The sequence below is a fragment of the Nicotiana attenuata genome, unplaced genomic scaffold (assembly GCF_001879085.1).
Source record: "Nicotiana attenuata strain UT unplaced genomic scaffold, NIATTr2, whole genome shotgun sequence".
In the NCBI taxonomy this organism is placed as follows: Eukaryota; Viridiplantae; Streptophyta; class Magnoliopsida; order Solanales; family Solanaceae; genus Nicotiana; species Nicotiana attenuata.
In genome coordinates this window covers 676,607-699,404 of record NW_017670363.1, presented here as the reverse complement: position 1 = coordinate 699,404, position 22,798 = coordinate 676,607, and the positions used below count along the sequence as shown (strand labels likewise).

At 36.7% G+C, this 22,798-nt stretch overlaps 1 protein-coding gene across 2 annotated transcripts; it reads left to right on the top strand.

The window, feature by feature from the left end:
* The first annotated feature begins 746 nt into the window (after positions 1 to 746).
* On the top strand, positions 747 to 17,725 carry LOC109238389 (sulfate transporter 3.1-like). Of its 2 annotated transcripts, XM_019404830.1 has the most exons (12): positions 749 to 1,171; positions 1,690 to 1,897; positions 2,530 to 2,701; positions 3,287 to 3,352; positions 3,751 to 3,864; positions 4,975 to 5,091; positions 5,250 to 5,376; positions 15,163 to 15,449; positions 16,020 to 16,210; positions 16,298 to 16,371; positions 16,997 to 17,073; positions 17,190 to 17,725. In XM_019404830.1, exons 1-12 carry the CDS (start codon positions 826 to 828, stop codon positions 17,370 to 17,372), a joined length of 1,962 nt encoding a protein of 653 aa, XP_019260375.1. In that variant the 5' UTR covers positions 749 to 825; the 3' UTR covers positions 17,373 to 17,725. The 2 variants fall into 2 exon arrangements, with proteins under 2 accessions (XP_019260377.1, XP_019260375.1); XM_019404832.1 differs by lacking the exon at positions 3,751 to 3,864 and having other exon boundaries at positions 747 to 1,171.
* The last annotated feature ends 5,073 nt before the right edge of the window (positions 17,726 to 22,798 follow it).

Genomic DNA, 22,798 nt, shown 5'->3' with positions numbered 1-22,798 from the left:
CTGAGTGATAATACTACTAGAATATCATACCAAACTGCGTAAACACGTAAGCATGCATTGATCATATTAATCTTTTAAAAAAAGAATACAGCCCCCACTCCAATAATAGTAACCAAGTGTCAAGCTGTGAGTGATTGAAATTATATTAGCCAGTTGCCAAGGTGCACCACTATGAGAAAATATTGTGAAGTATACCCCCACTGATTTAGGCGCTTGTAATATTTACATAACCAAAGTATTATAACAAATTAAAGTAATGCCATGTATATGTCTAGGCTAATTACTTTGTGGAAAAAATGGATAATGTGCTCAATGTGATTAACATTGAGCCATGTTGCTTTGATTTTCTAAAAATATTGCCGCACTCGTGTTGGATATTGCAAAAATGCACTAATTTTGAAGGATTCAACACGCACCCGGTAAAATTTTTGAAGAATTCGAGCAACGTAGACATAAAGTGTGTCAATGTTTTTTTTTTTTTTTTTTTTTTTTTTTTTGCATAGAACTTAATTTACTTCAAGTAGAATCGTAATTACTTCAAGTAGCTAGAATCGTGAGCTACCAGCACTTTTGCTTCCTGGTACAGAAAAAAGGCAGCAGTTAAAATTGAATTCTGGCTTTGTGGCAGTAAATGCTAAAATGGAATTATCAAAATCAATCAAGAATTAGACAATTGGTCCCCGTTACATTGCCCCTTGACGTACTTCAAAAATTGTCGACAGTTCCTTGTTCATTTTCTCTATATAATGCTCTCTCCCTTTCGTATCCAGCAAATAATCCATTCATTATTTCAGTACTGCTTACAAATAAATTTAGTGTGTGGGAATGGGTAACAAGGACTATGAGTACCCAGCATCAATGAATGTGGAGAGCAGAAAAACACACCCAGTGGAAATCCCACCACCACAACCTTTTTTCAAGTCTTTAAAAAATACAGTTAAAGAAACTTTGTTTCCTGATGATCCACTTGGACAATTCAAGAATCAGCCACCTTGCAAGAAATTCATACTTGGACTTCAGTATTTGTTTCCAATCTTTGAATGGGGTCCTCGTTACACCTTGGATTTCTTCAAATCGGACCTTATTGCTGGGATCACTATAGCCAGTCTCGCCATTCCTCAGGGAATTAGCTATGCAAAACTTGCCAATTTGCCACCTATACTTGGCCTCTGTAGGTCACAACGTTACTCTATGTTTTATTATAATGGTGGTGTACGTGAGTGCACCTCAATTAGTTCGTTGGCTACCTGTTACTTTCCATAATCACTACTTGAAAATGGCTCTTCTGCTCCGAAACGGACTGTTCCAAATGTTCCTGGAAATGAATTTAAACTTTAAATTTCATGGGTTTAACCTTTACGTGCTCAATGCTGAACCTGGTGTGCTCTTGCAATTATGGATTCAGATTTTATAAACTTTAGTAATTTTTTTTTTTAATTTATATATCTTTGCTTCATGAAAAAAGTATGAGGTTGATAAGTTGAACCCAGTGACTATACATTACAATTTACACGTGCTTCCGCTTACCAGCACAAGTACAGGATAACTATGTCAAGAATTTCCTTAATGTTTGTATCTTAATCTCCCAAAATCCTAAAAAGCTTTCTAGTAGTGATTGAGCAGTGTGAGGTGTGGTTAATTAGTTACGTGATAACTAATTATGGGTTTGTTGGTTATTTCTGATGACAGATTCCAGCTTTGTTCCGCCATTAGTCTACGCAGTAATGGGCAGTTCAAGAGATTTAGCAGTTGGGACAGTTGCTGTAGCATCACTTCTCATTAGTTCAATGTTAGGGGACGAAGTTAATCCAACTGAGAATCCAACACTTTATCTTCATCTTGCGTTCACGGCCACATTCTTTACCGGAATATTTGAAGCAGCTCTTGGAATTTTCAGGTTAGTATGTACAGTAGAATATACTACTCTCGGTTCCAATTTATGTGAACCTATTTCCTTTTTGGTCCGTTCCAAAAAGAATAAAACCTTTCTAAATTTGGTAACAATTTAGCTTAAACTTACAATTCTATCATTAATGAGAAGTTTTTATAATCACAAGAATCGGGGGCGGATTTAGGGCCGAAAAATTACACTGTATATATAAGGCAAAATCTGTTTTTTTACGTCTATATATTAAGTTTTGAACCCCCTTAACACAACCCAACGTGTAGCTTGGTGGTCAAGGGGGTTCAAAATCTTCCTAAGGTTTGAGGTTCAAATCCCACTAGCTATAGTTTTTTTTCTGAACTCCCTTCGTGGCCACTGACAAAAATACTGTGGGCCCCTTTTTGACTTGTTTAGGACCACAAATTTTAAAAGTTTTCATTTTTTCTTAAAATCCGTGCCCAATCAAACAAGTTCATATAAATTGGAGCGGAGGGAGTATAAATGAAAGTGTGTTACATAAATTGGGATCAGATGAACTTTGTTTTAATCCTTTGGTGATCATGACTATGTCTTTTTGTTAGAATAAGCAATGATTAAGGTAAGTTGATGGTAACGTTAGTTCGGTAAATAATATTTGCATGCAGACTGGGATTTGTAGTGGATTTTCTATCTCATGCAACAATAGTTGGGTTCATGGGTGGAGCAGCCACAGTTGTGATACTTCAGCAGCTAAAAGGGCTACTTGGCCTTGACCATTTTACTCAGTCCACTGATGTCATTTCCGTCTTGCGTTCTGTTTTTACCCAAACGCATGAGGTATAAATTTTAATATGATGTGATGTTATGTGATTTGCATTAAGTCCGCATTTTTTCCACAAAAGGAAATCTAACTCATTATAAGTAGTTTTTTTTTTCTACATTTTATGTTGGACTTTGTTCACATATACACCCAACAACTCGGCTCGTATACGGGCTAAGACAATAAGCCGGGTCCCCACGTCATACTCGTTATCTTCACATAGTATGATATTGTCGCTTTAGGTTAAGCCTGCACATTTTTCACACTATTAAGAGTATTCAATTCGTTACAAATAAATTTTTTTCCTACTTTTCATGTGAGACCTTATTTACACACTAACAATAGCTTATTATCGATGTATTTTAATTTGTTGTAACATATAACTTATCTGTATTTTTCACGTGTGCTCTCCCCGCCCCCAACCCCCTACAAAATCTGCGACTCTTTCTATACATCGATATGTCGTGCAAGGCTATAGCCTTGTTTTCTTGAATATATTAATTTTGAAAAATTATTGTTCGATTCTCATTAGTTTTATTTAATTTTAATTAATTAATGTGGTTTATGACTTTGCTTATGGTTAATGACAAAAATAATTGCAGTGGCGATGGGAAAGTGCGGTGCTGGGTTTCTGTTTCCTTTTCTACCTGCTGGGTTCTAGATTCCTTGTAAGTTACAACCAACTTTGACCGATTCAAACTTGAATAGTACCATAAAATCAATTTATTAAAGAGTATAAATTTTATGCATGTAATATAAGAAATATTTATACAATTGAGTTATTTATAATTAAAATACGGACTTGAGTCATATATACAATAAATTTCTGCACTATAAGTCATATATACAATAAATTTTTCTCGGTGTTATCTTGTCTTGTTTTCTTGTTATTATTGTGGTACCAATACTTTCTTGAATCGATGGTCTATTAGAAACAACCTCTCTACCTCCACAAGGTAGGGGTAAGGTCTGCATACACCCAACATACTGACCACTGAGTATGTTGTTGTTGTTGTAAATCCATACTGCTGCTTAATTTTAGCTATAATGAAATGCATGCATGCAGAGCCAAAAGAGAGCGAAGTTGTTCTGGATATCAGCAATGGCTCCATTGATGTCCGTCATACTAGGAACCATTTTTGTTTATTTCACGCACGCTGAAAAACACGGCGTTCAAGTGGTAAGACGTCCTTCGTTTTTCTTAATTTCTAGAAGGTGTATATAGTCCGTTTGGCCCGGCTTCTTCAAGGCCAACAACACTATTTTTCAAAAAAAAAAAAAATAGTACTAATTTTTTTCCTTAAAGTTGAGGCGTTTGGTCAAACTTTTAGAAGAAAAAAATGCCTTTGAGCTGAAGTAGAAACACTTTTTAAGAAATAAGTTAATTAACCAAATACAAACTGCTTCTTACTAAAAGTTATTATACTTTTTAAAAGATACTTCTTAAGAAAACGTGATTTTAGAAGCTTGGCCAAATAGGCTATAAGTAATAATCTTATTCTGCTTCTACTGTTTACAACATAAACACTATGGTGGGGTGATGTGATATTTCTGCTATTTGGATTACTGCAGTTGTGAGTGTTTAATTTGCGTTGTGATTCTTGTGTTTGAGTATCGCACACGTTCGTTTGATATAGACGACCTACCAATGCCATGATTGACTGATAATTAAATGTTTCAAGGACAGTACTGGCCCAGCAAATTTGCTGTTGGCATTATCGTTGCCCATTTAAATAGACATTTGCTGATGGTTTTCTTCGTCCTAGAAGTTACTCGATTTAATATTAAACAAATATGACAATGAAATTGAGATGAAACAAAATTTGAATTATTGTAGTCGATGATTCATTAATTAGGAGAGATTTGTTATGGTAATTTTAGACTGGGTTAGGTTGAGGAAATTTATCATTACTGAATAGTGAATACCATCTGGCTTATATGTTAGTTCAAGTCAAAAAAAGAACGAAGTTGTGTGCATTCCTGACTACATAGACAAGACACCAGGAGTGAAAAGAAGAAAAAAAAACATGTCAGAATTAAAGTTCCAATCTATTAATGGTTACATATAACTTTATTCACGTAGCTTAATTTGGTGTAGTTTTGAACCAGTTAATTGTTTGAAACAAAAACTCCTCTTCTTTATGTACTTTTTTTTATTTCTTCTACTATTATGAGCCACCCCCAGTACCAAAAATAGGCATGTGATAATTTATTTGCAACTGCATTAGACATCATGTGAGAAACATGAGTAATATAATTGGATGGTTAATTATGAAAATATTATGAACAGATTGGAGAGCTGAAGAAAGGGTTAAATCCAGTGTCAATAATGGATTTGTCATTTGGAGCACCTTATCTTTCAACAGCTATCAAAACTGGCATAATCACGGGTGTCGTATCTCTTGCTGTAAGCTTTAACTTTTCCCATACTCGACCCTTTGTCATGAAGATATCTCATATGTCGAGAGACAATGTAATTAAATGTATAAGTACACAATTAATTAGTGCAAGTTAACCTACTGTAAGTTTAACTCATTCATAAAACTTTGATTGGGGACATGATAGGAAGGAATAGCAGTGGGGAGAAGCTTTGCAATGTTCAAGAATTACCATATAGATGGCAACAAAGAGATGATCGCTTTTGGAATGATGAACATCGTTGGCTCTTGCACTTCCTGCTACCTCACTACTGGTATTTAATTTCCTCAAATAATTCTCTTTCTCTTTCGTTCCCCTAAATTTGTTTTTGAATTACCTGAAACACCAGAAAAAACAATGGCCCATTAATTTAATTGGATTAATCAACATCTCATTCTATGGACCATCATGTCGGGAACACCCAGCAGACACACATAAAGGTCGCAAATAAATGCAGAAAGAGACAAGAAAATATCTACATAACAAAGTAGTGGTTAATAGTGAAAGTACAAGAGGGGGTGAATTGTTAATTTTTATATTTTAATTACTATAAGTTGACTAGTTTTCTAATTAGTCGACTAGATGTAAGAGCAGAATTTAAGATGCAAAAATAAAGTGCAGGAATTAAAGACACCGTAATTTTTATACTGGTTCGGATTCAATGTGAATCCTAGTCCAGTCCCATTGGGTTGCAAGGGAGTTCTCTTTCAGTGAATGAGTTTCTCGAGTACAAAGTGAATGGTGTGGTTTACACCAATGGCTCAGTTCCTATATCAGTCGTTTCTTTTTGATACAATGCCTCACCAGTATTTTTCTCCCTTTCTTCTCTAACTTGTTACACAACAGATCTAGTAGAGCTACAATGTTTGTTTGCAGTAGAACAAAGAGAGTGTATTTGGTTCGATCAAAGTATATTTGTCTAAGGCTTAATGATGTATATAAATACTTTGTAGGAGGCCGTTTGCTGAAGAGATTTGACAACCCAAGAGATTTGAGCTTTCCTTCTACAGATCTTGATGACGCGGGTTTACTCCTTAATTGTTGGTCCTTCCGAAAATAGCAGCTTGTCGTTGCTCTTCCTTGATGAGAGGGCAATGATAGCTTTCCTTCTACAGATTTGATAACGCGGGTTTACTCCTTGGTTGTTGCTCCTTCCAAAAATAGCAGCTTGGTAGATCATCCTGCAAGATCTTCGATGCTTCTTTTCCGCTTCAATCAATCTCTAATTAATTCCCTTTCCGAATCTCTAGTTGGTTGATTGATTCCTTCCTTTTGATTTCTTCAATCTTGGATGCTTTACTTGAGTTCCTATACCAAAAGCAGTTATATTATTTTTCATCATTAAAATTAAAACCTAACAATCTCCCCCTTTTTGGTGATGACAAAATAATATATGTAAACATGTAAACATCAGTTGACTTCCCTGTATTTTACTCCCCCTCAATGAGTACAGTTGGCTCCCCCTTACTAGGTGCTTCCTTTAGTCGACTACTTCTGCAAGATCTTTGACTCCCCCTCAAGAGGTGCCGTTGGGACTTCTTTTAGTTAGCTTCTCCTATAGTATCTATAGTCGACTTCCCCTGCAATGTATGTATCTGCACGAATCTGCACGAATATAGATATCCTTTCTCCCCCTTTTTGGCATCAGCAAAGAGGGGATAAGATAGCAACACACTATATACTAAACCACGACATACTATAAACATGATACGCTAGCAGAGTTATGGGAAAACAGAACATATTGTCTAAACAGCATAAAGAAAAGCAAAAATCATCCAATCGACTGGTTATCCAGTCCAAAACAGCACAACAAAAATACTGTCTTAGAGTTCTACATTAACAACACAAGAAATAGGTAAGAGTTTTGCATATCACCTCCTTTACTTGATCAAAGCTGGCATTTGCTGAGATAGTCACTCCATCAAGCCTGTCGTGTACCTCCTTGAATGCCTTGACTGCGTTTTCCCTAACTCTGAGAACTGCAACTCTTATCTTTGGAACATCAGATCCTGTCTCTTTTGAGATAGTATGAATATCTCCAACAGTGTGCTGGGTAGCAGTAAGGAGATCTTTGATGGCGAACAACTGATTGTCAATGGCAACTAGTTTCTCAGTAAGGTCAGGGACACTGGGACTATGATGGGAAACAAAGGGTTTGGGTTTTGGATCAAGTTGAGCATGATTGACTTCACCTTCTTGTTTCTTTACCCATGAAACTTTCACACACATATACCCATACTTGCAAACGCTCTGGAATTGTAAGATTTTGAAATAGAGATGAAGGGATATTCAGAGATGGAGATATTATGTGCCTCCAGAATGTGAGTGATGGCCATGCCATGGGGTAGACTGGTGGGATCATCAGCACTCTCAATCATAAAATTGATGACCCAGGAGGACATTTTGATCTTGAGTTTTGTCACAAGGCAATAGACAAGAAAGGTATCTCTTTGAGAGAAGGTGGAGAAAGAGCCAATACGAGGAAGTAGAGTAGTTGCAACAATGTGGGCTAGAACACGAGTTTCAAAGCTAACATCACTAGGACCTAACTTGTTTGGAAGAGAATCAGATGGATACTCAGAAATACACTGTTTTGCTTGATCAAGAGTGATTTCAAAGTCATCAGGCCAAGAATTTTTGAAAAGCATGGGAAAATAAGAACCCTTACACTGGAAAATTGAATCAAACATGGCACAATCAAGAACTATGCGCTTCCCTAACACTAAGGATTCCAACTTATCAGACTTACTGGAACGAAGATTTGCATAAAACATTTTCACTAGGAGGGGGAACATAAAAGAATTTAGACCAGCCCTGATGAACAAACAGATCTTTTACCTTACAACTTAGGGCTTCCATGTCATCAAGGTCGACTACCCTCCCATGAGCAATTGGCTTGTCTTTTAAAGCGATGAAAATATCCCTATTTGGAGAGTCCCAGAAATTAGGTCAGACTCTAAAGAACTAGAAAGATCTATTTTTGGCTTCTTTGGAGTAAAGGATTCAGGGGGTTCTTCCATAGCCCTTTTTCCCAGGGCTTTTTCTCCTAAAGTATGAGACTGATCTGAGAGGTTCGCCTGAGAGGAGGCAAAACCTTCAGAATGGTCGGACCCAAGGTCTACTTGTTCTGGAGGTTGAGATGGGGGTTTTGTTCCGGAGCGAGTACTCTTCCTGGTAGAAGCAGAAGGATTTTTTGAGTGTTTGGCCATGGAAGAGCTTTTGGTGAGAGAAAGTTTTGGAGAGGGTTTCTAGGCGATGGGGACGATGGAGACTGAGAAGGGTTTTCAAGTATTAAAAGAAGGGTTTCTGATGGATGAGTATAGAAAAGGAAGGCGTGTCAGTTGAACAGACGTGATGATTGGGTTTCCTTCTTTGAACTCTATAACTGATGTGAAAAGAGAGGAAAAGAGAGGGAATTCGGAGGCGCAATTAATGATCAGAAAACAACAAAGTTTGAACATTAAGCATAAAAAAAATAACCGTAACACATAGGTCCTAATATTAATGATTAATGCAAACAATACCAAGTAATTCTCTTAAAAAGCAAAATATGTCGTCTAGTAATTGATCAGTAGTTCCAATAAAAGATAGTTCTATATTTCCCTTAAGAACATGATCTTTAATAAAACGATGCTTGATATCTATATGCTTAGCCCTAGAATGATGCGCAGGATTTTTAGATAGACATATAGCACTAGAGTTATCATAGAAAATTGGAATACGTTTAAAAAATAATTCATAGTCACCCAATTGATGAGACATCCAGAGTAATTGTGCACAATATTTTCCAATGATATACTCAGCCTCAGTCGTGGATAATGCGACTAATCCTTGCTTTTTACTGTTCCAAGATATTAGCGCCTATCCAAGTAATTAACATGTTCCACTTATGCTTTTTTTGTCTTCCTTATCACCTGCAAGATCAGCATCTGAAAAACCTTCTAATTTTAAATTGTTAGATTGTGGATACCATAATCCGTGAGAGACAGTTCCAATGAGATATCGAATAATTCTTTTTACTGCAGTCAGATATGATTCCTAAGGAGCTGACTGAAACCTGGCACATTTATAGACGCTAAACATAATATCCGGTCGACTAGTAGTTAGATAAAGAAGTGAGCCAATCATTCCAAGATACTTAGTTTTATCAACAGGAATTCCCTATTCATCTTTGTCGAGACTTGTTGAAGGACTCATTGGTGTGCCAATAGCTTTAGCATTGGTCATACGAATTTTTGAATCAACTCCTTTGTATATTTTGGTCTGACATATGAACGTTCCTTCTTCAGATTGTTGAATTTGAAGTCCAAGAAAGAACGTTAGTTCTCCCATCATACTCATTTCGAACTCACTTTGCATAAGATTTGAAAATTCCTTGCACAGAAGAGGATTAACACTACCAAAGATAATATCATCAATGTAAATTTAAATAATGAGATTACCTTCTGATGATCGTTTAATAAACAGGGTAGTGTCTACTTTACCTCTTGTAAATCAGTGATCAATAAGAAATGAGCTTAGTCTTTCGTACCATGCTCGTGGAGCTTGTTTCAGTCAGCGCTTTGGTAAGTTTATACACATGGTAGGGAATCTTTGAATCTACAAACCCAGGAGGTTGCTTCACGTATACTTCCTCTTCAATGAAACCATTCAAAAAGGCACTTTTAACATCCATCTAGAATAGCCCGAATCTCTTGAAGGATGCATATGCAAGAAGAATTCGTATAGATTCCAGTCGAGCTACTGGGCAAAGGTTTCATCATAGTCGAGTCCTTCTTGTTGTGAGTATCCTTGAGAAACTAATCTGGCTTTGTTTCTCACAACTTTTCCATCCTCATTCAGCTTATTTCTGAAGACCCATTTTGTTCCAATTACAGGAGCATTTTCAGGTTTGGGCATCAGTTTCCATATTTGATTTTTGTCGAATTGGTCTAGCTCTTCCTGCATTGCTTGCAACAATCTTGAGTCTTTCAGAGCTTCCTCTATTTTCTTTGGCTCAATTTGAGAAATCATTGCTATGTTTGCTTTCTTCTTGAGAGCGCCCCTGGTTTTCTTTCCTTCGCTTGGATCTCCTATGATGAATTTTTTAGGATATTCGGGTTCACTTCTCCATTCATCTGGACGAACTATATGAGTAGTTGACTCCTTCAGAGATTCTGGTTGACTGTTGCTGGTCTCATTAGTTGACTCTATCACACCATCAGATTTTATTAGTCGACTCTTGAGATTTGCTTGTCTCCTGAATTTCTTGAGCTTGATCTTCATCACCTGCAATAATTCCTTTGTCGGCCGAAGTGTTATTCTCATCAAATATAACATGTACTGATTCTTCCACAGACAGTGTGCGTTTATTATAGACTCTAAAGGATCTACTATTTAATGAATAACCCAAAAAAATACTTTCGTCACTTCTTGGATCGAATTTTCCAAGATTGTCCTTACCATTATTGTGAATGAAACACTTGCTTCCAAACGGATGAAAGTAACTAATATTGGGTCGTTTACCTTTGCATAATTCATAAGGTGTTTACTTCAAAATGGGCCTTATGGGACATCGATTGAGAATATGACATGCAACACTTACTCCTTCTGCCCAGAAGTGATTTGGCAGTGAATATTCTAGTATCATAGTTCTTGCCATATCTTGCAGGGTCCTATTTTTCCGCTCAACGACTCCATTCTGTTGGGGTGATCTCGGTGCAGAGAAGTTGTGAGTATATCCTTGATCATTACAGAAATCTTCAAATGCCCTGCTTTCAAATTCTCCTTCATGATCATTTTAGATTGTTGTAATCAGATACCCCTATTCTCTTTCAACCTTCTTACAGAAAATCTCAAAAAATTTCAACGTTTCATCTTTATGAGATAAGAAAATCACCCAAGTAAAACGTGAGTAATCATCAACTATAACAAAAGCATATCGTTTCCCTCCTATGCTAGCAGTTCTAGTAGGTCCAAATAAGTCCATATGAAGCAGTTATAAAGGCTTAGAAGTAGATACAAAATCCTTGTTTTTGAAAGAGTTTCTGGTTTGTTTTTCAATCTGACAAGCATCACATATATGATTTCTAGAGAAATTTAGTTTAGGCAAACCAATAACTAGATCATGCTTGGAAAGTTTTTCTATCAAATGTATGCTTGCATGACCAAGTTTCTTATGCCATAACCATGGATCATCATATATGGATGTTAAACACATATGACCATCTATATTTTCAAATCCATCGAGAATATAAACATTTCCATACCTTTTACCTGGGAGGATTATTTTAACTGTCTCATCTTCAATAGAACAACCTGTTTTCTTGAACTTTACTTCATATCCTGAGTCGCATAGCTGACTTATACTCAGAAGATTGTAGTTAAGTCCGTCAACAAGATAGACCTCAGTGATATCATAATTATTATTGAAAGGGACTGTTCCGGTACCGACTATTTTTCCTTTTGAATCATCACCGAACTTGACACTTCCTCCATCTATTTTTGTAACTTCCTTAAACAGGTTTTTGTCACCTGTCATGTGACTGGAACACGCACTATCTAAGTACCATATTCCTTTGCGACTCCTCCTGTGGTGTTCCTGCAAAATATAGTGATTACTTTCTTTTAGGTACCCAAGCTTGCTTGGGTCCTGGTTGGTTAGTATTATTCGACTCAGGATTGTTTTGGGTCTCCAAATCCATCTTGAAACATTTGATTTACAAAATCGACAAAAGGAATATTTATGTCCACTTTTGTTACAGTAGTGACACGTAACTCCTGATCCATTTTTGGATCTTTCATTAGTGTTAGTACTAGTGGACTCTGTTCTGGCTGGTCCTTCTCCAGTTGACTTGTAAGCAGCCTGGTTTGACCTGATAGAACTATGACTGGTGGATTTGCGCATGCCATTGAGTTGCATTTGCAATTCCTCAAACTCTTCTTGAAGTACTTCTTTTTCAATTTCGCATACTTCATGTTTGATTTTCCAGTCTTTTACTTCTTTGTGGAGTCTCTTTAGTTCATTCATCATTTTTTGAGACTCTTTCAAAGTAAGGTCAAGAATATCCTGCAATTCATTACACCTTTCACAGTTATAAGATCTTACCTCGCTTGTTTCACCTCGTGCCATGAAACAGTTCTCGTTGTCATCTTTGCATTCATCGTCTGAAGTGTCCTCATCTGTCCAACACCCTGAGAGTTTGTTCATGTCGTTTTCCAGGATTGTCATGAAGCAAAAGTTTGCTATCTCTTCGTGTTCTGAACTGTTTTCATCACTCCAGCTTCCAAATGATTTTTTCTTGTTGAAGCCTCTGGAAATTTTTCTTTTTAAATCAGGACATTCAGCTTGAACATGTCCAAATCTTCCACACTCATAGTATTTTCCATCATTTTTGTCTTGTTTATTGTATTGCCTGGATCGCCTGGGTGGCATCCTTCCTCTTCTCGCATTCCTGTATCTTCTCGTTAAACCATCCATGTTCCTTGACACCATGGCAATCTTTTCTTGAAGAGCTTCAGGGTCATCATCGATATCATTTTCTGCTTTTTTAGTTGTGGCCTTGAATGCAACTGTTTTCTTCTTTTCTTCCTGGTTTGTTTTCTTGAGATGAGTTTTCTCGAAAGCTATGAGTTCTCCTTGAAGTTCATCATATGATAGCTTATTTAGATCTTGTGATTCAAGTGTAACCACTTTTGTCTGCCAAGTAGTGGGTAGACTCCTAAGAATCTTCCTAACTTGATCACCATTTGAGTATGGTTTGCCAAAAGCTTTTAGATCGCTAATGATTTTGCTGAATCTGGAAAACATCTCTTCAATAGATTCTCCTTCTTTCATCTGAAAGAGTTCATAGTCATGAACCAACATGTTGATATGTGTTTCCTTTACTTTGGTGGTTCCTTCATACGTAACTTTAATTTTATCCCACATCTCTTTGGCTGTGTCGCAACTAGAGATTTTCTCATACTCCTCACAACTTATAGCATTGTAGAGCAGATTCCTTGCCTTATTGTTAACTTGCACAACTGCCATTTGCTCATCTGTATATGAATCTATATCTTCAGGGTCAGCAAGTGGTTGAGCGGGGGCCGACAGAGGATAGTTTCCCTTTTTGATAACTCTCCAGACTTTAACATTATAGGCTTTTGCGTATATTTCCATACGCACTTTCCAGTGAAAGAAATATTGTCCATTGAAGTACGGTGGCCTCACTTGCGATGTTCCTTCTTGGAAGAATGCTCCGATAATAACTTGATTTGCCATGATCTTTTCTCACAAGCTGTTAAGCAAAAGAAAAATGTGAGCCTCGCTCTGATACCAATTGAAAGTACAAGAGGAGGAGGGGGGGGGGGATTGTTGATTTTTATATTTTAATTACTACAAGTTGACTAGTTTTCTAATTAGTCAACTAGGTGTATAACGTAATAACAGTAAGAGCAGAATTTAAGATGCAGAAATAAAGTGCAGGAATTAAAGAGATCGGAATTTTTATACTGGTTCAGATTCGATGTGAATCCTAGTTCAGTCCCCTTGGGTTGCAAAGGAGTTCTCTTTCAGTGAATGAGTTTCTCGAGTACAAAGTGAATGGTGTGGTTTACACCAATGGCTCAGTTCCTATATCACTCGTTTCTTTTGTATACAATGCCTCACCAGTATTTTTCTCTCTTTGTTCTCTAACTTGTTACACAGCAGATCTAGTAGAACTACAATATTTGTTTGCAGTAGAACAAAGAGGGGGTATTTGGTTCGATCAAAGTATATTTGTCTACGGCTTAATGATGTGTATAAATACTTTGTAGGAGGCCGTTTCCTGAAGAGATTTGACAATCCAAGAGATTTGATCCTTGGAAAGAGATTGATTCTTTCCAAGAATAAAGTTATTTGCCGTTGCTCTTCCTTAATGAAAGGGCATTGATAGCTTTCCTTCTACAGATCTTGATGACGCGGGTTTACTCCTTGATTGTTGGTCCTTCCGAAAATATATAGCAGCTTGTTGTTGCTCTTCCTTGATGAGAGGGCATTGATAGCTTTCCTTTTACAGATCTTGATAACGCGGGTTTACTCCTTGATTGTTGCTCCTTCCGAAAATAGCAGCTTGATTGATCATCCTGCAAGATCTTCGATGCTTCTTTTCCGCTTCAATCAATCTCTGGTTGATTCCCTTTCCGAATCTCTAGTTGGTTGATTGATTCCTTCCTTTTGATTTCTTCAATCTTGGATGCTTCCTATACCAAAGGCAGTTATATTATTTTTCATCATTAAACAAAAACCTAACAAATAGATGCAGATTAACAACTTAAAAAACAAAAAGGAAAAAAAAAAGGTTTCATGATTTGTTGTCAGATTTGACCAGCTACAGTGTTTAGTTAACTAAAACATAATAATGTTAATAGTGTGAGATTATTAATCCGCAACCGCCATAGCATAGATTAAGACACAAACATAAACATAATCTAGAGTTAAAGTGTAAGGAAGTGTACCATTCAACTCTATTGACACAGTAACGATAGCGATCGGCGATTAAGCCTGAGACCAACTTCCACGATCCACTAGCTACGCGCTCTCACACCCAGAGAACTTGACTGATGGGACGTTTACCGTTACCACGTATTCAAGAGGCAGAATACGCTAGGGTTTTCTAATGGCTAGGTAACGGGGAGTTTGACCTCTATTTATAAATACTACTTACCCATCACAGATTAATTGTTATTGGGTCTCACTTATCCGCACATACAGTATTTAATATTAGACCTTTTATTTATCCACCACTTGGGCCACGTCACTATCCTTTCAGGCTATAACCAATTAGTGTAAGTCCAAATTCCAACAAATAACACTATATTTTCAGATAATTTATATACTAGGATTAAGTTATAAACACTTGCAATGTAAATAGTGTTGTTCTATCAATGTATTTTGACTGTTTGGTGTATTACTTGCCAATTGTTTCATGTTACTCATATAGTCTTACCTTCAATTGTTAAGTGATTAATGTAAATATGTTTATATTGTCAGTACAAAACTTTGAAGTCATTTTTATATTTCCTGAACAAGCTGCTAATCAGAAAAGTGAAAGTGCAGGTCCATTTTCGCGATCAGCAGTGAACTTCAACGCAGGATGCAAAACAGCAGTATCAAACATAGTCATGGCGCTGGCAGTGATGGTCACACTCTTGGTGCTGACGCCATTGTTCCATTACACTCCATTAGTGGTCTTATCATCCATTATAATTTCTGCAATGCTCGGACTCATCGACTATAATGCTGCAATTCACCTCTGGCACGTCGACAAATTTGATTTCTTGGTCTGCATTAGTGCTTACTTTGGCGTCGTCTTTGCCAGTGTCGAAATTGGCTTAGTCATTGCTGTACGTATCCCTTAATTTCTAGTAACTAATTATTTCATTCTAGGAAGTCAGGAATTTGTACAAGGAATTCAGAAAAGATACTAAATATTATACCTAGAATTTGACCCTGTGACCAAAATCAACTTTTGAACCCCCTTTGCACATCATATATATATAGCATAAAAACTCTTTTCTTAGTTTTTCGATAAAAGAAATTCAATTGAATCCCCTTATTCCTACCTAACTCCACCCTTGTCAGTAGCCTTACATAAGAGTATTTGTATATAATAAGTTATATCTCCATTATATGTTTCAGGATACAATTAATATGAAAAAAACTAGAGCAGAAATGGTAGATTCCGTAAAAAATAATTGTTTACTTTTCTAAAAAAATCAAATATTTTGAAGCAAATTCAGTTTGGATAGAACAACTAACATTATACATTGGAAAAATCCATTCTGTTATTACTAATAGACTAGTAGTAACTAGGAAGGGGGAGAAACGAGTACTCGTCAACTAATTAAGCGAGTGTTGTTTCCAATTAATAAAGATGTAACTCTTAATAGCGTAAACTTTTAATGCAAATGCAGGTTGCATTATCATTGCTAAGGGTGTTGCTATTTGTAGCAAGGCCAAGAACGTTAGTACTTGGTAACATCCCCGATTCTAAGATCTACAGAAATGTTGAGCAGTACACTAACACAGACACTGTTCCGGGCGTTCTCATACTTGACCTTGGTGCACCCATTTACTTTGCCAATGCTAGCTACTTAAGAGAGAGGTAATTTTAATTGTACTATATATCTAACTACACATCTTCAACTTCGTATATATCTACTAATTATGTGCTCTGCTTCACTTTTTATAGGATCTCAAGATGGATCAACGACGAGGAAGACAAGTTAAATTCGACATTGCAATATGTAATACTTGATATGGGAGGTCAGTTAACTTATCCTATGTCTACAATCTTAAAGTTTGACAACTTGTAGTCCAATTAAGTAGAAAAGAAACAAGGACATGCTAATAGCCTGTTTGGCCAAGTTTTTTTTTGGGCCAAAAGTGCTTTTTTTGGCCAAAAGCACATTTGGCCAAAATTTGAGGTGTTTGGCCAAGCTTTTGGAAGGAAAAAAAGTGCTTTGGAGGAGAAGCAGAAGCAGTTTTGGAGAAGCAGGAAAAAGTAGCTTCTCTCCAAAAGCACTTTTTTGAGAAACACTTTTGAGAAAAATACACTTAGAAGCAGTTTTTAAAAGCTTGGCCAAACACTAATTACTGCTCAAAAGTGTTTTTCTAATTAATTAGCCAAACACAAACTACTTCTCACCAAAAGCACTTTTTTTAAAGTACTTTTGAGAAAAGCACTTCTCAAAATAAGCTGATTTTAGAAGCTTGGCCAAACGGGCTATAAAACGATTTTTGTAATTTAACTAGTTATAGTAGGTTTTCATTTTCTTTTCGAGGTGATTACATCATGGTTGATATGAAGAATATATATGGTGCTAAATATTTGTATATTATCAGTACGTATAACTTAAACTCGTGATAAAATTCTATATATGATGGGCAGCTGTAGGTAACATTGATACTAGCGGAATTAGCATGCTAGAAGAGGTCAAGAAGAATCTTGATAGAAGAGATCTCAAGGTTTGCCCTAACTATTATATATCCTACACGTTAAAAGATATATTGGAAGTGCTAATTAATCCTTTGCAACAAAATAGTAATATGGTGTGCTTTAAAATTCTTGTGGGATATTGTAGCTTGTGCTGGCAAATCCAGGGGCAGAGGTAACGAAGAAGCTGAACAAGTCCAAATTCATAGAGACAATAGGACAGGAATGGATATTTCTAACTGTGGGGGAGGCAGTGGAATCATGCAATTACATGCTTCACTCCTGCAAACCAAAATCTGCTATAGATGGTTCATTTAGCAATAACGTTTGACAGCTCTTTCAAAACAAAATTATTTGATCTGTATATGTTATTAGTATGACATGCGACACATCGACTTTATAATGATGTTGTGTAACATATTGGCTTTGAGCTTTGAGTTGTTGGCCAAATTCTACAGGCACGCCTCTTCCATAAAAGGAGTTGGAAGGGTCTGTTAGAAAACTATATTAAGAACTGTAGCAGTCCAAGTGTCTTAAAACAGTGTAGCAGTTATTTACTGCATAACAGTCATTTAGTTTCTATGGTATCCCTAATTTGTAGGAGTTGGTTTTTATTTTCAGTTGAGTTTGTAAACTCTATAAATTTGTTGGAAGTTTCTAATGAATATGTAAGTTTGCTTTTCATTATCAAATTCCTGACTTTTATTTCAAAGTTCTTCAAACTCATGTTCAACTTGTTTAATTACTAGTGAATCAGATTTTTCTATTCTTCATTCTCTGTAAAACCTACAATTGGTATCAGAGCTTTCTTTTCTTAAGGGATCTGTGGGTGTTCATTAAACTCAAACTCTCAACAAGACAGATTTGTCAAGCATGGAAGCAGAATCAAATTTCTCAACAATAGCACCTCCTGTTTTCAATGGTGAAAATTATCAAATTTGGGTTGTAAGGATAGAAACTTATCTGGATATCTTGGATATCTGGGAGGTAGTCGAAGAGGATTATGAAGTTCCTCCGCTGCCCAACAATCCAACTATGAGCCAGATTAAGAACCATAACGTCAGGAGAACCAGAAAATCAAAGGCAACGGCTTGTCTATTTTCAGCAGTATCTTCTACAATTTTCACTCGAATTATGTCTCTAAAGTCATCCAAAGCCATCTGGGATTATCTCAAAGCAGAATACGAAGGGGATGAAAGGATCAGAGGTATGCAAGTTCTAAATCTCATCAGAGACTTCGAGATGCAGAAGATGAAAGAAAATGAAACCATCAAAGATTACTCTGAAAGGCTCCTAAACATAGCAAACAGGGTAAGATTGCTTGGTTCCGAGTTCAATGATTCTTGTATTGTTGAAAAAATTCTGGTAACTATGCCGGAGAGATTTGAAGCAACCATAACTACTTTGGAGAATACCAAGGATTTATCCTAGATCACTTTGGCAGAATTGTTGAATGCTTTGCAGGCTCAAGAACAACAAAGGGTTATGCGAGAAGAAGGAAATAATAAGGGAGCATTGCCAGCCAAACACCAAGATGGTGGCAGAAACAAAAAGAATAAGAACAAGAAGAATCAACCAACAAATGATGATGGCATTTCAGCAAATACCACCAAAGGTAAAGCAGGAAACTCAAAGAGAAGTTATCCTCCTTGTAAGCATTGTGGCAAAAAAGGCCATCCACCATACAAGTGTTGGAAAAGGCCTGATGCCAGGTGTAGTAAATGCAATCAACTTGGGCATGATGCGGTTATTTGCAAGAACAACGGTCAACAGCAAGAAGCAGACGTTCAGATTGTTGATGGAGAGGAGGAAGATCAACTCTTTGTCGCTACATGTTTTTCAAGCAGATCGTCGAGCGAGTGTTGGCTGATTGACAGTGGATGCACTAACCACATGACAAATGACAAGGCCCTCTTCAAGGAATTGAAGCCCACGACCATTACTAAAGTCAGAATAGGTAATGGCGAACATATTGCTGTCAGAGGAAAAGGATCAATTGCTATTCCAAGTCATTCAGGTATTAAAACAATTTCTGATGTGCTTTATATACCTGACATAGACCAAAACTTGCTAAGTGTTGGTCAGTTAATGGAAAAAGGCTACAAATTAATTTTTGAAGATAAATATTGCTTGATCAAGGATGTTTCAAATCAAGAATTGTTTAATGTAAAAATGAGAGGCAAAAGTTTCTCATCAGATCCATTTGAGGAGGAGCATGTCGTTTTTTCAGCCAAAGAAAGTAATGCAGAAATATGGCACAAGAGACTTGGACATTTTCACTATGAAAGGCTGCTCAAAATGCAGAAATTGAAAATAGTTGAGGACTTACCGGTGTTGGAAGTGAATTTTTCAAACTGTAATGCTTGTCAATATGGGAAGCAAAGCAGATTTCCGTTTCCAAAGACAACTTGGAGAGCCTCAAAGAAATTACAATTGATTCATACCGACATAGCAGGACCTCAAAGGACTCCCTCACTAAAAGGTAGCCTTTACTATATCATTTTTGTTGATGATCTAACCCGCATATGTTGGATTTACTTTCTCAAATACAAGGCAGAGGCTGCTAATATCTTTTAGACGTTCAAAGCAAAAGTAGAAAATGAGAGCGGTTGTAAAATTCAGTCGGTAAGATCAGATAATGGAAAGGAATATACATCTCAACAATTCAACATGTTATGTGAGGAAGCGGAGATCAATCATCAGCTTACTACTCCTTATACTCCACAGCAAAATGGAGTAAGTGAGAGAAGGAACCGATACATTTTGGAGATGACCAGATGCGTGTTGCACGACAAGAACTTGCCAAAAAGAAATTCTGGGCAGAGGCAGCAAGTACATCAGTGTTTCTCTAAAATAGGCTTCCTACAAAAGCAGTGAAGGATCGAACTCCTTTTGAAGCTTGGCATGGATTTAAACCATCAATAAATTTTCTTAAAGTGTTTGGTTGTCTCTGTTTTTCCTGTGTTCCTTAGGTTAAACGAGATAAGTTAGACAAAAAATCTGCTCCAGGCATTTTTATTGGATATAGTACAGTTTCAAAGGCATATAAGGTCTTCCAACCACAAACTGAGACAATAATCTTCAGTAGAGATGTGTATTTTATGGAGGATGAAATGTGGTGTTGGGAAGACTCAAAGAAACCTATCCTGAATTCTCTTGACTCAACACGAAAGGTTCCTGAAAAGCAAACAGCAGCCTCATGGCAGGATGAGATGGTTGATCATTCACTAGTTCAAGGTACTCGATTGCTCTCTGATATATATCAGCGATACAATGTGGTAGTATGTGAACCTGCTGGATACAGTGAGGCCAAGAATGATGAGAGTTGGGTAGCTGCAATGAAAGAAGAGTTGTTTATGAATGAGAAGAACAAGACTTGGGAGCTTGTTGATCAACCTCAAGACAGAAAGGTAATTGGGTTGAAATGGGTCTTTAGAACCAAGCTAAATCCTGATGGTTCAGTCAACAAGCATAAAGCAAGACTTGTTGTTAAGGGATATGCACAAATTTTTGGTGTAGATTACTTTGATACATTTGCACCAGTTTCTAGGCTAGACACAATCAGGTTACTTCTTGCTCTTGCTGCACAGTTGGGCTAGAAAGTGTACCAGATGGATGTCAAATCGGCATTTCTCAATCGTTTTCTTCAGGAAGAAATTTACGTGGATCAACCCGAGGGCTTTGCGGTGAAAGGAAAAGAGGACAAAGTTTATAGGCTAAGAAAGGCACTTTATGGTCTTAAACAGGCACCAAGAGCCTGGTACGGTCGAATAGATGACGATTTGCTTGGCCTAGGATTTGAAAAGAGTCCATCAGAATCTACTCTTTATGTTAAACATAATGGCATTGATATCCTTGTTGTTTCTAAATATATGGATGATGTACTAATTACAGGGAACAATACAAGGTATGTCGAGAATTTCAAGCAAGAAATGATGCAAGCCTTTGAGATGACTGATCTTGGTCTGATGTCCTACTTTCTTGGAATGGAAATCAAGCAAGGCCAAAATGAAGTTTTCATTTGTCAGAAGAAGTATGCCAAGGAGATTCTGAAGAAATTCAACATGGAAGATTGCAAGGAGATGGGCACTCCTATGAACCAAAAAGAGAAACTAAGCAAAAATGATGGAGCAGATAAAGTGGAGGAAGCATACTTCAGAAGCTTAGTCAGTTGTTTGATGTACCTCACAGCTACAAGACCCGATATTTTGTATGCAGTAAGCATTTATCAAGGTTCATGCATTGTGCCAGTGAGGTGCATCTAAAAGCAGCCAAGAGAGTTATCAGATACATCAAAGGGACCATTAATCATGGTGTCAAGTTTCAGAAGAGTCAAAATCTGAAACTACTTGGGTATTCTGATAGTGATTGGGCTGGATCCGTGGATGACATGAAAAGCACATCGGGGTATTGCTTCAGTCTTGGCTCCGGAATTTTTTCATGATGTTCAAAGAAGTAGGACATTATGGCTCAATCTACTGCAGAGGCAGAATTTGTGGCTGCAACAGCAGCAGCGAATCAAGCATTGTGGTTGAGAAAAATATTGGGTGATTTACACATGAAACAAACTGAAGGCAATGAAGTATTTGTGGACAACCAAGTTGCGATAGCAATTTCTCACAATCCTGTATTTCATGGAAAAACTAAACACTTCAACATCAAGTTTTTCTTCTTGAGAGATGTGCAAAAGAATGGTGATGTAACTCTACTGTATTGCAAGACTGAGGAGCAACTGGCTGATATCTTCACCAAATCTTTTTCAAGCAACAAATTTGAGCTTCTCAGGAAAAAACTTGGAGTTTGCAGCTCTTAAAGCAAGGAGGAGTGTTAGAAAACCGCATTAAGAACTGCAGCAGTCCAAGTGTCTTAAAATTGTGTAGCAGTTATTTACTGCATAACAGTCATTTAGTTTCTATGTTATCCCTAATTTGTAGGAGTTGGTTTTTATTTTCAGTTGAGTTTGTAAACTCTATAAATTTGTCTGAAGTTTCTAATGAATATGTAAGTTTGCTTTTCATTATCAGATTTCTGATTTTTCTTTCAAAGTTCTTCAAACTCACGTTCAACTTGTTTAATTACTAGTGAATCAGATTTTTCTATTCTTCATTCTCTGTAAAACCTACAGGGTCTTTTCTAAACATGTATTAAGCATAATTAAAGAGTGTTTTACCTGTACATTTATAGCTTGTCAAGATTGCCAGAAATTTTAATTTACTTACGTGAAGGCTGCAACTGTTTATTTATTAAGGCCAGATTCTGCTTCTCCAAATATTTATTTCAGGCTATATGTATGATTGTATAATTTGATCCTTGCATGAATAGATGTGTGCAAAAAATTTCATGTTTATTTGTAATTGTGACCAAGCACGTGAAAATTCTCAATTAATGGGTGACGTAGAGATTCAAACTCAAGATGTTTGCTTGCTCAAATATCATGTGATTGTGTAGTTTTAGTTGTTAGAGCATCGTGGAACTTTTATTTGTTCCTTTAGGTATACAATAATTAAGTTCTTGCTTGAAGTTATGCCTATGTTTTTGTACTATCTGAGCCTACATGAACATGTAGTGCATGCACTGATCGACTCGAGAGATGCTACACACTGCTTCCTTATATTTCACTCGTGAAGTTGCTGATCAAATATGAAGGAACGCGTTAAACTAAATACATTAGGTAGTGCGTAAATTGTAAAACGAAAACTTAAGCTTATTTGTTAGCGTAGCGGAAGCGGAAGGAACGGATGAACCGCAACAGGAATT

Coding starts and splice junctions, on each gene's coding strand:
- LOC109238389 (XM_019404830.1), top strand. CDS start 826: ATGGGTAACAAGGACTATGAGTACCCAGCATCAATGAATGTGGAGAGC. Junction 16,211..16,297: donor GCTAGCTACTTAAGAGAGAG/GTAATTTTAATT, acceptor CACTTTTTATAG/GATCTCAAGATGGATCAACG. Junction 16,372..16,996: donor TGTAATACTTGATATGGGAG/GTCAGTTAACTT, acceptor TATGATGGGCAG/CTGTAGGTAACATTGATACT.